General features: G+C 43.5%; 2 protein-coding genes across 4 annotated transcripts in view; both read right to left on the bottom strand.

The window, feature by feature from the left end:
* Positions 1–2,648: 2,648 nt before the first annotated feature.
* On the bottom strand, positions 2,649–7,833 carry LOC131886812 (codanin-1-like). The gene is made up of 10 exons (XM_059235219.1): positions 7,521–7,833; positions 7,333–7,454; positions 5,310–7,255; positions 5,068–5,237; positions 4,107–4,995; positions 3,844–4,038; positions 3,609–3,778; positions 3,352–3,523; positions 3,023–3,282; positions 2,649–2,947 (listed from the first exon to the last, which is right to left on the bottom strand). Exons 1-10 carry the CDS (start codon positions 7,668–7,670, stop codon positions 2,780–2,782), a joined length of 4,242 nt encoding a protein of 1,413 aa, XP_059091202.1. The 5' UTR covers positions 7,671–7,833; the 3' UTR covers positions 2,649–2,779.
* A 1,255-nt stretch (positions 7,834–9,088) lies between these two features.
* Positions 9,089–11,387, bottom strand: part of LOC131886793 (latrophilin Cirl-like) — a 50,775-nt gene continuing 48,476 nt past the window's right edge. For all 3 annotated transcript variants that reach the window (XM_059235196.1, XM_059235197.1, XM_059235195.1), the window contains exons 6-9: positions 11,068–11,308; positions 10,541–10,991; positions 10,263–10,460; positions 9,089–10,104 (exon numbers count right to left, since the gene is read on the bottom strand). In XM_059235196.1, coding sequence (XP_059091179.1) covers positions 9,373–10,104; positions 10,263–10,460; positions 10,541–10,991; positions 11,068–11,308 — 1,622 coding nt within the window. In that variant the 3' untranslated portion in view covers positions 9,089–9,372. The remainder of the gene's footprint in view (positions 10,105–10,262; positions 10,461–10,540; positions 10,992–11,067; positions 11,309–11,387) is intronic.

Raw genomic sequence — 11,387 nt, 5'->3', positions numbered from 1 at the left:
AATTGGCCTTGGAACTCCCCCTAGCTAAATAATTTAGGAAGCCATGGATAATCTTGTCATATTTTGTCAAACTTCCAACTTCTTCCCCAAAATTGTTAATTGAAATAAATTGAATCGTACTATTCAAAATGGTCTTAGAAGAGCTTTAGAAGAAAGGTAGCTCCATCAGTTAATAGGAAAGTACTACTGAAACAATTGAAAAAACAACCAAAATAAAAATGTTTGTGGGAATGGAGTGTCTTAACAAATGCACTAATTTTCATATAACTTCGTCCAGAAGTTAATGGAACACTTCTTTAGATGACATCTTTAAACAAATTCGCAAATTGAGTGCAGATCAACTTTTATAGTATTGTAAACTAAATGACGAACTTCCCTGTTGAGGCTTTTAGAAGGAAGCACATAGAAAAGTGCTTTGATGAAAAGTTGCTTAGCGCTGCTAGAATTTAAGTATCGAAATTATTAGCAACAAGAAATCATATTTGACGCATTATTCATTGATCTGTGACAAGACTTCCGAAGCGGTCATATAAAGCAATGTCTCGATACTTTTAAAGCCACGAATGTCATCCATTCTTACTCAAACGAGTAGCTTTTATCTAGAATCTAGAGACTACATTAGTCATATTTAATCTTCCGGAACCTGTTCAGGTTTTATGTTCAAGATATAATAGACAGATTTGTTTAAAATGGATAAGTCTCCGGAATATTGATTTTGCTAAATTTGTCTCAACAGTTTTTTTTTATATATTGACACTTTGCCGGTACTCATGACTTTAGAGAGTCACGGGCACCCCTTTGTCTCCATTGGGGGAGTTATACATACGTACTCCCGGACTTCCAGAGATGAGATGTGGATTGCGAACGTAAGCAAGAATTTCCTGTCTCATAAACTGATCACGTTATTCCAAATAACCTCTTCATACGACTGCAAAATCTTGTTAAATACGAGTAGATGAACTTGGTCAAATTTGAGTCCAAAACTTTGCTTAGGAAACTCAGGAGATATGTTCAAAGTTTTATAGCAAACACTACATAAAATTCGAATTTTCGGCCTGCTCTTGGTCAGCTACATAAGATTTTGACAATATGACTTTGAAACGAACCACTTTACAGATAAACAATATAAAAATGGCTTACTTTCAAGTGAAGAGATCTACGTGTCTTATTTAATTACTTTAATTCGAAAAATGGCTGAGAGTTGCTATGACCAAGAGCAGGCCGATTTGGCGGGAAGCTCGTTGGCAGTCCATATTTCTAGAAGTTCTTGACATACTAAACAAGCATTTAGTCTCGTGCAGAAATATTTCTTGACATCGGTCTGTGTTTGGATCATTTTGAATACCTCTATACTCTCTTCTCTTTCTTCATCCTTTCCTCCGGTGTCGTCAGTCCCATTTGTTTCAGTGTGTCCTTGTATGGACTTGTTAGTTCCGAAAATGACTTTAGTGCTCTTTTCTGGGCTCTTGTGGCAGTTCAAGATCTTTATTCATCGAACAGAATTGCTTTGTAGGTATATCTCCACTTGGGCAGGCCTTGTCCACACCGAAAATGTTCTCTTCACTTGTCCCACACTTGCCGTGATGGCCTTTCTGAGGCTTCAGGTTTTCTGGATACTGACGAGATTTTTATATTATTGAACAGGTCGAATTTGCGTCTTTCCGATCTTCGATCCTAAGTGGAGAAGACTTGTGCCCACCGGACCAGTTCTTTTATATCAGCTTGAAGGGCTTGATTGTCTTCTCCTTTCGTTTCTAAAGCTCTTCCGAGTTTTATATCATCCGCGAATGTACTTAAAGTAAACTTTCGAGATGATCATTGTTGAAATGTTGTTGGAAAATCCGCATTGTAAGCGAAAAATAGGGTTGGTCCAAGGACGCTCCCTTGGACTACGCCACTCGTGACCTCTTCCAATTACGTTCGACGCCCGTTTAACACCGCCTTTCACTTTAGACCTGAGATCCAACAGGAAATCTTCACAAGCATCTGTCCAGATATTCTCATAGTTTGGAACTTGCCAAGTTAATAAATGTTCATGCGGCACTAAATCAAAGGATTTTTGCAACGCTGCTGAGTTCTCGTAAACAACATCGACGGAAACTCCTCCGTCAAAGAACTGAACCACTCTGTGGTGCAGCTCTGCCTTGGGTGAAAGCCGTGTTGTGTCGTTGGAATGCGGTGATTTTTTTTTGTAAGAATACAACCTTTGTAGTCTGTAACGACTGGTATATTAAGCATGTTAGCTAAAATGGTCTATAATTTTGTTTTATCATATTCACTCTGGCTTTGTGTTTTAGGGTGATGTTGGCTTGAAATCAAGATTTGGGACAATGCCCGTACCTAAGTAGACTTGGAACAACTTTTGTAGTAGTTAAAGCAAAGAAAAACCAGATATATTTTGTCGAGATCCCATCAGGCCTTGGGGATGTTTCCCAATTGAGTTTTTAATCTCGTCGTTAATGTCTGTAATTATTACGTTTATGGTTCCAACGCTTTTCCCAAAGTAGTTGGTCGTTTTGGTTAACATTTTAGTCATTAGGTTGTTTGGATATTGATGCAAAATATGTTTTTTCTTGACTAGCTTTACCGATCTCATCGGGAAATTATACCAGCTCTCATTTATAGGCTCCAAAAAATCATACGATCAGTTTCAGCGAGTGCTTTTAATTCATCAAAATAATGTAAATATTACAAAAAACTGCTCTCCTGGGGAATGAGTGTATACTGTTTACTTGAGCAAGTTGGAAGGAAGACTGCTTTCCAGACGTTATGATTTAATCTACAGCGAAGGGTATTCATCCAGGTAAGAATCTCCCAAATCTTGCCAAAACCAGACCATCCAATCGGCCAATTCGCCAAAGCTGTTATCTTTTGTGGCACCATATTGCGTCTTACTCCAGCTCTCCATCACAGATTTCATGCAGCTAGCGAATGATTTGACAAAGTCCTGAAATAAAAGCGTGATTGATTGTAATCTCAAAAAAGAACGTGGGACAAGGAGTTGAAACAAAGAATAACTTACCACAGGCCATTGAACTCGTAAGAGTTGTAAGCATTGCGTCTCCAGCACCATAGGAACAACCAATCCGGATTTAAGGAGACGCATGAGGAACGGTTCCAATTTCATCCAGGTATTCCGAGGATCTCTCGATTTTCGCAACAATTCCATATTACACGGCGAGATGTACGTGACCAAATCTTTCGGAGGCTCCATACTTCCTGTCCAAAGTTGGACGAAGTCGTCTTGAACATTGGGCGTCATACAACGAGGAGCATTGGCAACTGAATTCCAAATTAAGATATCAATCAATCGAACTGTGGTGTAACTGCATGACTTGGTTTGACACTTACGCAAATAGACCGAATAATCCACGGTGCTCATCTGTAACGACGAGAGCATGTGAGCGGAGACTTCTTCGAGAGGTTCTAAGAGCCCTCGTGAAACTCGGGCCAAACAATCACGGACTTCATCAGCACACAGTTGGTCGTCACTATTCTCCAAATGAAGGGCTTTGATTGAGGTCTGCATTGGTGAAACGATATTGAATAAGATTGGGATCCAAACAAGACTAAGAAAGGGTACTAACTATACTACGAGCATCAACTACCTTGATCTCTATAATCATTTCGGAGAGAGTGGGTTTATTCGGATTATCCGAAGTGCTCAAGAGACAACCACTCTTTTTCTCATCTATGTCCGGGTTACTACCCATCTCGCCTTTGACGAATCGCTCCCACAGTTGGTCAAATTCGTTCCTATTTTCCGTGTAGAAATAATCTGGAAACGCACAAGATCATATCAATTGATGGTAATGAAGATTGATCTCTAAAGGTCGAACTTACCATTAGTGATGTTTTCAATCATCCAGCGAGCAATGGCGTCTAATGTTCTGGTGACGCTAATTTGAACGCAAGTCTCTCGAGCTCGATCAGACACGTCATCGGGAAGGAGAGCATCTAAAGACTGTTTTGACAGGGCAACACATTCTTTGTGTACCTCAGCTCGAACAGACTTGAAGAAGGACCTCCGATTCACCTCTGAAAATGGATTCAATAGATAAACTTCAAACATTTTCTTAAAAATGTGGGATTAGTGAAGAACTTACTGGCCAGGGATTGGAGTTGATCCATGAGGTCCTCTTTGATCACTTTGAGTTCGCTTGAATTTGAATCGACGGGATGATGCATTCCCATGCCCACCATTGATAGGATCTCTTTCATATGATCCTGGACCCGACTCATCTCAAGCGGAATCTTCTTGGAAATGAGGAAGTTGATCATTTTGGACGCAATTCTATCATGAACAAAGTCCACAATCTTTTTCAATGAGGGAGGCTGATTGTAAAAGAAGTGGTGCTCCTTTTGCTTCTTCAAGTCGTTGTCCGAGATGAAAGCCGGATCTCTCAGAACTCCAGTGAACTCGCTGATAGCAATCAAATTAGCCCGTCGTCTACCATCGGAGCTGGCAAACTCTTTTCCTTGAGCTCTTAAGTCACTTCTCATATTCAGCATGGTCATGTTGTGGCTCTCATTGAGGATCTTGACACCCGTTTCGAATTGGGACGCGACTTTCTTCAGTTCAGACAGATACGGACAACATATCAATAGTAACTTGGGAGAAATCAACACACACTGATCCAGGGGTTTCTCGATGGATCGTGTTGGAGCACCTTGTAGAATCCTTTGGAGAACGGATTCGGAATGGGACGGAAAATTGAAGAACAGCTCTCGTGGAATGAACGGGTTTTCGAAGAAGCAACCCAGAGTGAGATTCAGCATGAAACGATTCATTGGAAACATGTCGCTATTGAGCGGCATCAACACCACTTTGTACACATTAACGAGCAATGTGAAGAAAGATTGATAGTACTTGGATTCTTGTGCAATCGGGTCCAAATTACAACAATACTCTATAATCCAAGGTAAAGTCAAAGTGAGACGCTTTTGTCGCAAGCTTTCTTTCAGAAAGTGATGCAAATCCAACGGTTGTGGAAGCTGAAAGTACAAATGCAAAAAAAAAGATGATTACTTTCAAGTTGGCCCCTTTTTGTCAGTATAGGGGCTTACCTTTAAGCGGTATTTGAGTTGGGAACACAGTATGGTTTCTGACAAACTCTCTGACGAACACTGATAAGGCATTGATTCGATAAATCCCAGAAATTTGGCTGAGATTCTGAGTGAGAGAAGTGACGTGGAGAACTGAGCGAAATCGTTGGGAGTCAGCTCAACACGCGGACCTAAAAAGACAAGTTTTATGAATGGAAGGGGGTCCAAGATTCATGGTTATGAGAAAAATTAGTTCATTCTACCTGATGATTGGTAGTCGTCCAAAGTGAAGGACGTGGCCTCGTGGGTTTCTATGGTTTGAAGCAAGCAATTCTTCAAATGTTGGACGAAGGAAAAGCTGTTGCAATTCTGAATGAATTTCCGGTAGAACTCTTGCGAACCCGGAAATTTGGGTTTCAGAATTCCACCCACCAACGAGGATTGTCCGCCTTCGTGGGATTCAAATCGAGATTGAAGTTGGCGTAATTTACGCGGATTCAGACCCTTATCAATGATATCATCCTCATCGAAAAGACATTCCAAGGCCTCGGCGACACACGTAGACATCATTTGATTATGGATCAGTTGGGCCAGGTGGAGCAGATTCACCGGATGTTTTTGCAGGTTCACCAGTTGTTGAATCTTGACGATGGCTTTCTCGGATTTGGTGGGGGTGGAAGTCCGTTTCTTCCCGATATTTTGGCGCTCATTCAGCGAGGTTGATGTAGCTGTTTCGTTGGAATCTTCAGATAGCTCTTCGTCCTCACGCAAGATTTCGTAGAATAGATCACGCTGTTTTTTGAAATCTTGGAATAGCCTGTCGGATGGAAAGTTCTGCAAATTGTCTGTTTCCATTTGGAATCGAACAGTTTCCAGAACTCTGTCCTTGGAGAACATCTTGCGATTCTCTTGGGAGTTCTTGGCCCGAGTTTGAAAACACGTCTGTACTTTTTCCATTAAGGTTGAGCTGAACGCTTCAATCCGCGAGTTCTGGGCCAAAAATCGAAGATAATCCCATTCCAGCAACTCCAAAAGGCCCGACTGATGCTCAAAGAACTTGACAGCGAAGTAAACACAATTCGATACCGAGTCCAAAAGTTTTAACTGAGATTCATCTTTTACCGCCGATTTTGGATCGTTCATTTCCCGAACAACTAGCAATTCCGTCATGAGATAAAGTTCCACAGCTGGATTGGGAACCATGTTTCGGTCCAAACAGTAGCTATAGATCTGCACAAGTTTATCTAAATCCGCTTTGTGAGTTACTTGATCGGGATCGGCCGGAGCAAAATCTTGCTCATCGCCAAAAGGATTGGAACTCTTCCGAGGCGTGGCGGGAACTTTGCCAACAGGTTCATCCACCTTAGGTCCAACTACATTTTCATGACAACTTTCGCTTCGGTCAAAACCATTTGCAATCGAGCTCCAAACTTCCGCCTTTTCAAACGAATCTTGGGCTGGACAAGCTGGAGAAAATCGTTCCTGCAGAGTGGCCATCTTGTCCTCCAAAGGCCAGGTCGTCTTTCTAGAGTGATGTCTGTCTTCTTCCGAAGATGACCTGGACTTGGGGGGACTTTTGGACCTCTTTTTCTCTTGGTTGAGATTCAATCCCGGAATGGTTCGAGATTCGCCCGAATTGAGTGTCGCATTTGGGGAGAGCGATTGACGATTCTGACCATTCTTACGATTCTTTTTGGGCTTCTTCTCCACGATGAAATCGCTCAAGTTAACCTTGGGTGCGGATTGAGACTTCGACATCTTCTTTCGATTGTTCTCCCATTGATGTTGGACATTATCTTTCATGGAATCCAGACTCCGACGATTGGTCACGGGTTTTCGAGTCTTATCCTGCGTCAGGATCTTTAATTCGAACGTGTTAGACGACGATGCCGCATTGAGACGCTCTTCCAGATTCACTTTCCGATCCTCATCCTTGAGCTGAGATGGGCCTTCGGCCAAAACCTTCACATCGACGAGGTTTTCATCCTGATCCAGGTCACGTTCAGCGGAAAATAATTGGACGCGTTTCTTTTTGCCTTCGCTTTTGACCTCGACCTTCGAAGTCCCTGCTTTGTTAACCTTTTCTCGCTCAGCCGCATTCGGCGCAGAACGCAAAGCCTTCATAGGAGAGGCATAATCGTATTTACTGGCGGTCAAGGGCGCTTTCTTAGTCGGAGAATCATAACAGCTTTGACTCTCGGTCAAGATCCTAAAGAAAATGGGCAAATAGCTCTTATAAATCGAGCTCGGCTAGTTGGACTAGGCCAATGTGGCTGGTAATCTTACCTCTCAGCTTGATCGCGGATAAAGTTAATCACGATCAAGGCTAATTCGGGCTTGAGCATCTTGAGATCCATGGAACGACTCTCGCCAAAGGCTTGAGTCACCCGATTCACACTGGCCGAACGCTAGAAAAAGCTCACAGTTAGATCGATCAATGGCCATCTGGAGAAAACCAGTGCCGTGAAACTCACTTGATTGCGTGTCTTTTGGAGTTCGTACCAGGTGATAAATCGCTCGACATCGACTTCCGGATGCAGGATCAGATCCAGGATGGGATTGCCCGTCAGGGAAACCTCCGATGAGGTCACCTGAACGCCGCTTCCTTCCATGCTGATGTTCATGAGGGGTCAATAATCCATGGCTGAGAAAGGCAATGAAATGGAAAATGTTTGGATAGCGTCTCCGTTGAGCATCATCCGTGGGGTTGATTTGAATGTTTGTGTTTTGTTGTTCTGAAGAACAACGAGTCCTACGATTCCTACGATTACTACCTTGGTTGAGGCTCCAGAACAGCTGATCATGGCATGAATGTTTTGTTGTGGATCGAAGGAAGGCACGCGCTTAGCAACACATGGGCAGGGTGACTAGAACTAGAGATAGGCGGTGATAAAGCGGTTCTACATAGAATCATAATCCATTTCAACCTTGGAGGATTGAAGGTAATAGGGGATGTCAAGTAAAGGAAATTCAAGAAAAAATGTGGTCCGGCACCCTGGTTTTGGGTATTTTGGGGAGAGAGAACTAAGACAAACATCACAGTCAACTCGCACCATTCGCCCATTGAATTTTCAATAATTCAGTGATTTTGAGCGAGTTGTGTTACAAAACCCTACTAAATGAGCATGTTTGGTGTTAATCAGTGAACGCACTATCAAATTGGCTCAACACAGACAAGGCTAATTGCCTATACAAGCATGAAAAATGGAAAAAATGTCAAAATCCAATGCATGCACAGTGCGGTTTGGTTGGGCATGTTGTCTTTGATTTTCTCCTTGGAATAACGTCAGTTGTTCATGAACGCGTTTACTTGACTAGCCTATACAGCCCACATTACGCCAAGATAATGATGGTAGTTATTTGGGCTAGATATCGATCGCCGAAGAAACTTGATCTAAGATGTTGCGTTTCAAATTTGACGTTTGGCAATTTTTCGACTCTTTTTCCAAGATATTTAAAGTTAATGTGTTTTCTACAGTGTTTCTCTTTGTAAACGTTATTCTCCACCGATTAGTTGGCGGTGCTACTTTTTTAAATCTTAACCTGACCTAATCAAACCTAATCTAACCTTACCTAAGCTAACCCAACCTAACCTAGCACGATATTAACAACCTTTAAAGTCTCTATCTCAACTTTACCAACAGTTTGTCACAAATTTAAAAATGAGCACCGCCAACTAATTGGTGGAGATTAACGTTTATCGTTCTCTTCTGGATCTTGGAAGTTCAATATGGTCAGAACAGGATCTCGTCGGTACTTTTACATCTAGTTGCGCAACCTCGTCAGCCTACGGGTGCCGTTCTCGTAATTTAAGTGCATTTGTCTCGCTGAAATTAAGTTTTGCATACTCTCAGCTCTCCTAGGGGTTTTTGAATGCCTTTCCTGGTGCGCAAATTTGCAAGACTGACACAAAGTTCGCAAAGATATATAACTTTTTGAAGGACTGTATGGAAGGCATCCCTCCCGGTTCCCCAGAGTCTTACTTGACGTGGGAAACGGCGGTACGGACAAACGGCAAATGGCAAACGGCACATGCAGCAAGTCGACTAGAACAATTGAGTTGCAGTATATTTCTGGGAGACACACATAGCGATGCATTCATCCACTTGAGCTCTATTGATAGAGAGAGAATGTAACAAATTTGCATATTCCTTTTGATCAGTATCATCGTAATGATGCTATTAGTTATGGTAATAATGCATATTACGCACGTTTGACAAAAGTACATCTGTTCCAGGTAACGGATTCATCATAGTGTGTATAAAAATGGGACAAGTTGAGTAATGGGTTCACATTTCATGAAGTGGTATATCACGGAGAGCGTTACTAAATGAGCTGAGTTTGCTCGACCGACATGGAACCCGGTGACCGCAGACCATGGTCCTCCCGACCCGCATATTGATACTTGGCTCGACCGTTCGTTCCTTTAGACAGGTTATTCGGTCGGTTGCGGGACGACGAGGTCAACCTGCCATTGGTAGGATGATGTCCCCGGGAACTGATCGAGAACACCTGACTAGAACCCCCCCGAGACTCATCCCGTCCAGTGGGGACGGTGGGCATCTTTTGCTGCTGGTTCTGGAACGTGGCACTGGCGTAGCCACTACTCTGCGAGCTATTCGAGCTCTCCGCCACCATGATGGGCAAGTGAATGGGCTGGTGTTGGCTCATCAGGGTGGTGGGCGAATAATTGGGATCCATGTCGTAATGACCTTGGTGCCAGGGATCCTGGACTTCCATATAAATATGGTTGGTATTGCTGAACTGTCCCGGCGAGGGAAAATCCGTGAGGAGGGGTCGTTCCGGGGTCTCCACCACTTTGGAACTCCCGGGTCCGTGCCATTTGTTTCGAGCGGCCGCATTCGATGGGGTGGGTCGGGTGGTGTGATGATGCCAAGGAGTGGCCTCTTGAGGTTGAGGCTGATAGTGCAGATTGTTACGTCTGGGAGCGGTGTTTTGGGGAAATGGCTGCGTGTTGAACTGTTGCATTCGCACCAAATCCGGCGGAGGATCCGCGGAGGGCATAGGACTGGAAATCATCGGTCGCAGTGTCAAGTGCTGAAATGGAACAATGCAGCGAAGTAAGATCAATAAATTTAGTAAGTCGGGACCTCCGCAAAACGGTTGATTTTTTAGTATGATACAGACTATCCTTGAGTTAGGTAATAAATTGTTCAGGAAGGTAAATTGAGAACCGGAGAGGAGGAAGAACTTACCATGCCACGATCCAAGTGACCCCCGGGAGCGTCACGAAGTCTTGGGTTGGTTTGATGGAATGTGGGACTCTCCAACATATCATGATGGTCTTGGAAGCTATCCGAATGGGATGTGCCCATTTTGGTGGATTTCAAGCAACAACAAAGGCCTGGTCGAGATTCCATGGCCTCATCTTTCAAGGGTTTCTGCCAGCCTCTCTGCAAAAATGCAAATGGAAAGTGTCCGGGTGAAAAGAGTTGGTTGACGCGAATGCATGTGTCTGTCGCCACGGACTTACCCGTCTTTTGCAAACGATGCAAATGAAAGCCAAGAGGATGAAGATCCCCACACTGACCAGACTAATGACCAAGATGATAGCGATCCACATCCACCACGGCCAATCGTGGCTAAGATCCGCCAGTGGCCCTCCATCCACCAAAGCGTAGGATGAAAGATGTTCACAGGAACAAATCGAGTGAGATTGATTGGTCTTGACCAATTGACAACCTTCCAACGACCAATCCTGTTGTCGAGGATGCCAAAACACACATTGAGGACTCGTCACATTGGGAATGAGGTGCTGAAACGTGATCTCCAGGGGCTTTGACGTCTTAGGCAGGAAGTGCTCGTGATGTTTGGCATTGGGTCCCCCTAAGGCCACGCTCAGCACGTGGGAAATCATGTTCTTTGGAACGGGCTCCTTGGCATCGGAAATTAGGCTTTCCCCATGAACGGGTTCTCTTCGCACACTGAGGACGAACACATCCAAAAATTAAAACATATTTGGAAACAAGGTTTATTTAAAAGGTTTCTTTAAGTTCGAACCTGTCATCGATTGCAGAGTCGTTAACGCGATTGGGATCCTCATTAACAATGAGCTTTCCATTCTTGATCATCACAAATACCACGTTGGCTCCCCCACCTCGCTCCATGTTCTCCATGAGGACCACTGGTGGGACCATGACGGATTCCGTGCGTCCCGACCAATCTTTGGCCGCCAAGGCCGCTTCACTGGGCAGATTCATGGGGAGCATTTGTCGAAAGCTCACGTTGCGCACTGAGATCACTGAAAATAGAAAAGAACAATCAAAAATTAGAGACAGGAAACCTAATCGCCTTTCTTTCGTTTCTTAATTGGTTATCGC

Source organism: Tigriopus californicus, chromosome 9 (genome assembly GCF_007210705.1).
Source record: "Tigriopus californicus strain San Diego chromosome 9, Tcal_SD_v2.1, whole genome shotgun sequence".
In the NCBI taxonomy this organism is placed as follows: domain Eukaryota; kingdom Metazoa; phylum Arthropoda; class Copepoda; order Harpacticoida; family Harpacticidae; genus Tigriopus; species Tigriopus californicus.
Note: the sequence above shows the minus strand (reverse complement) of the source record. Positions and strands in the feature narration are given on the sequence as shown.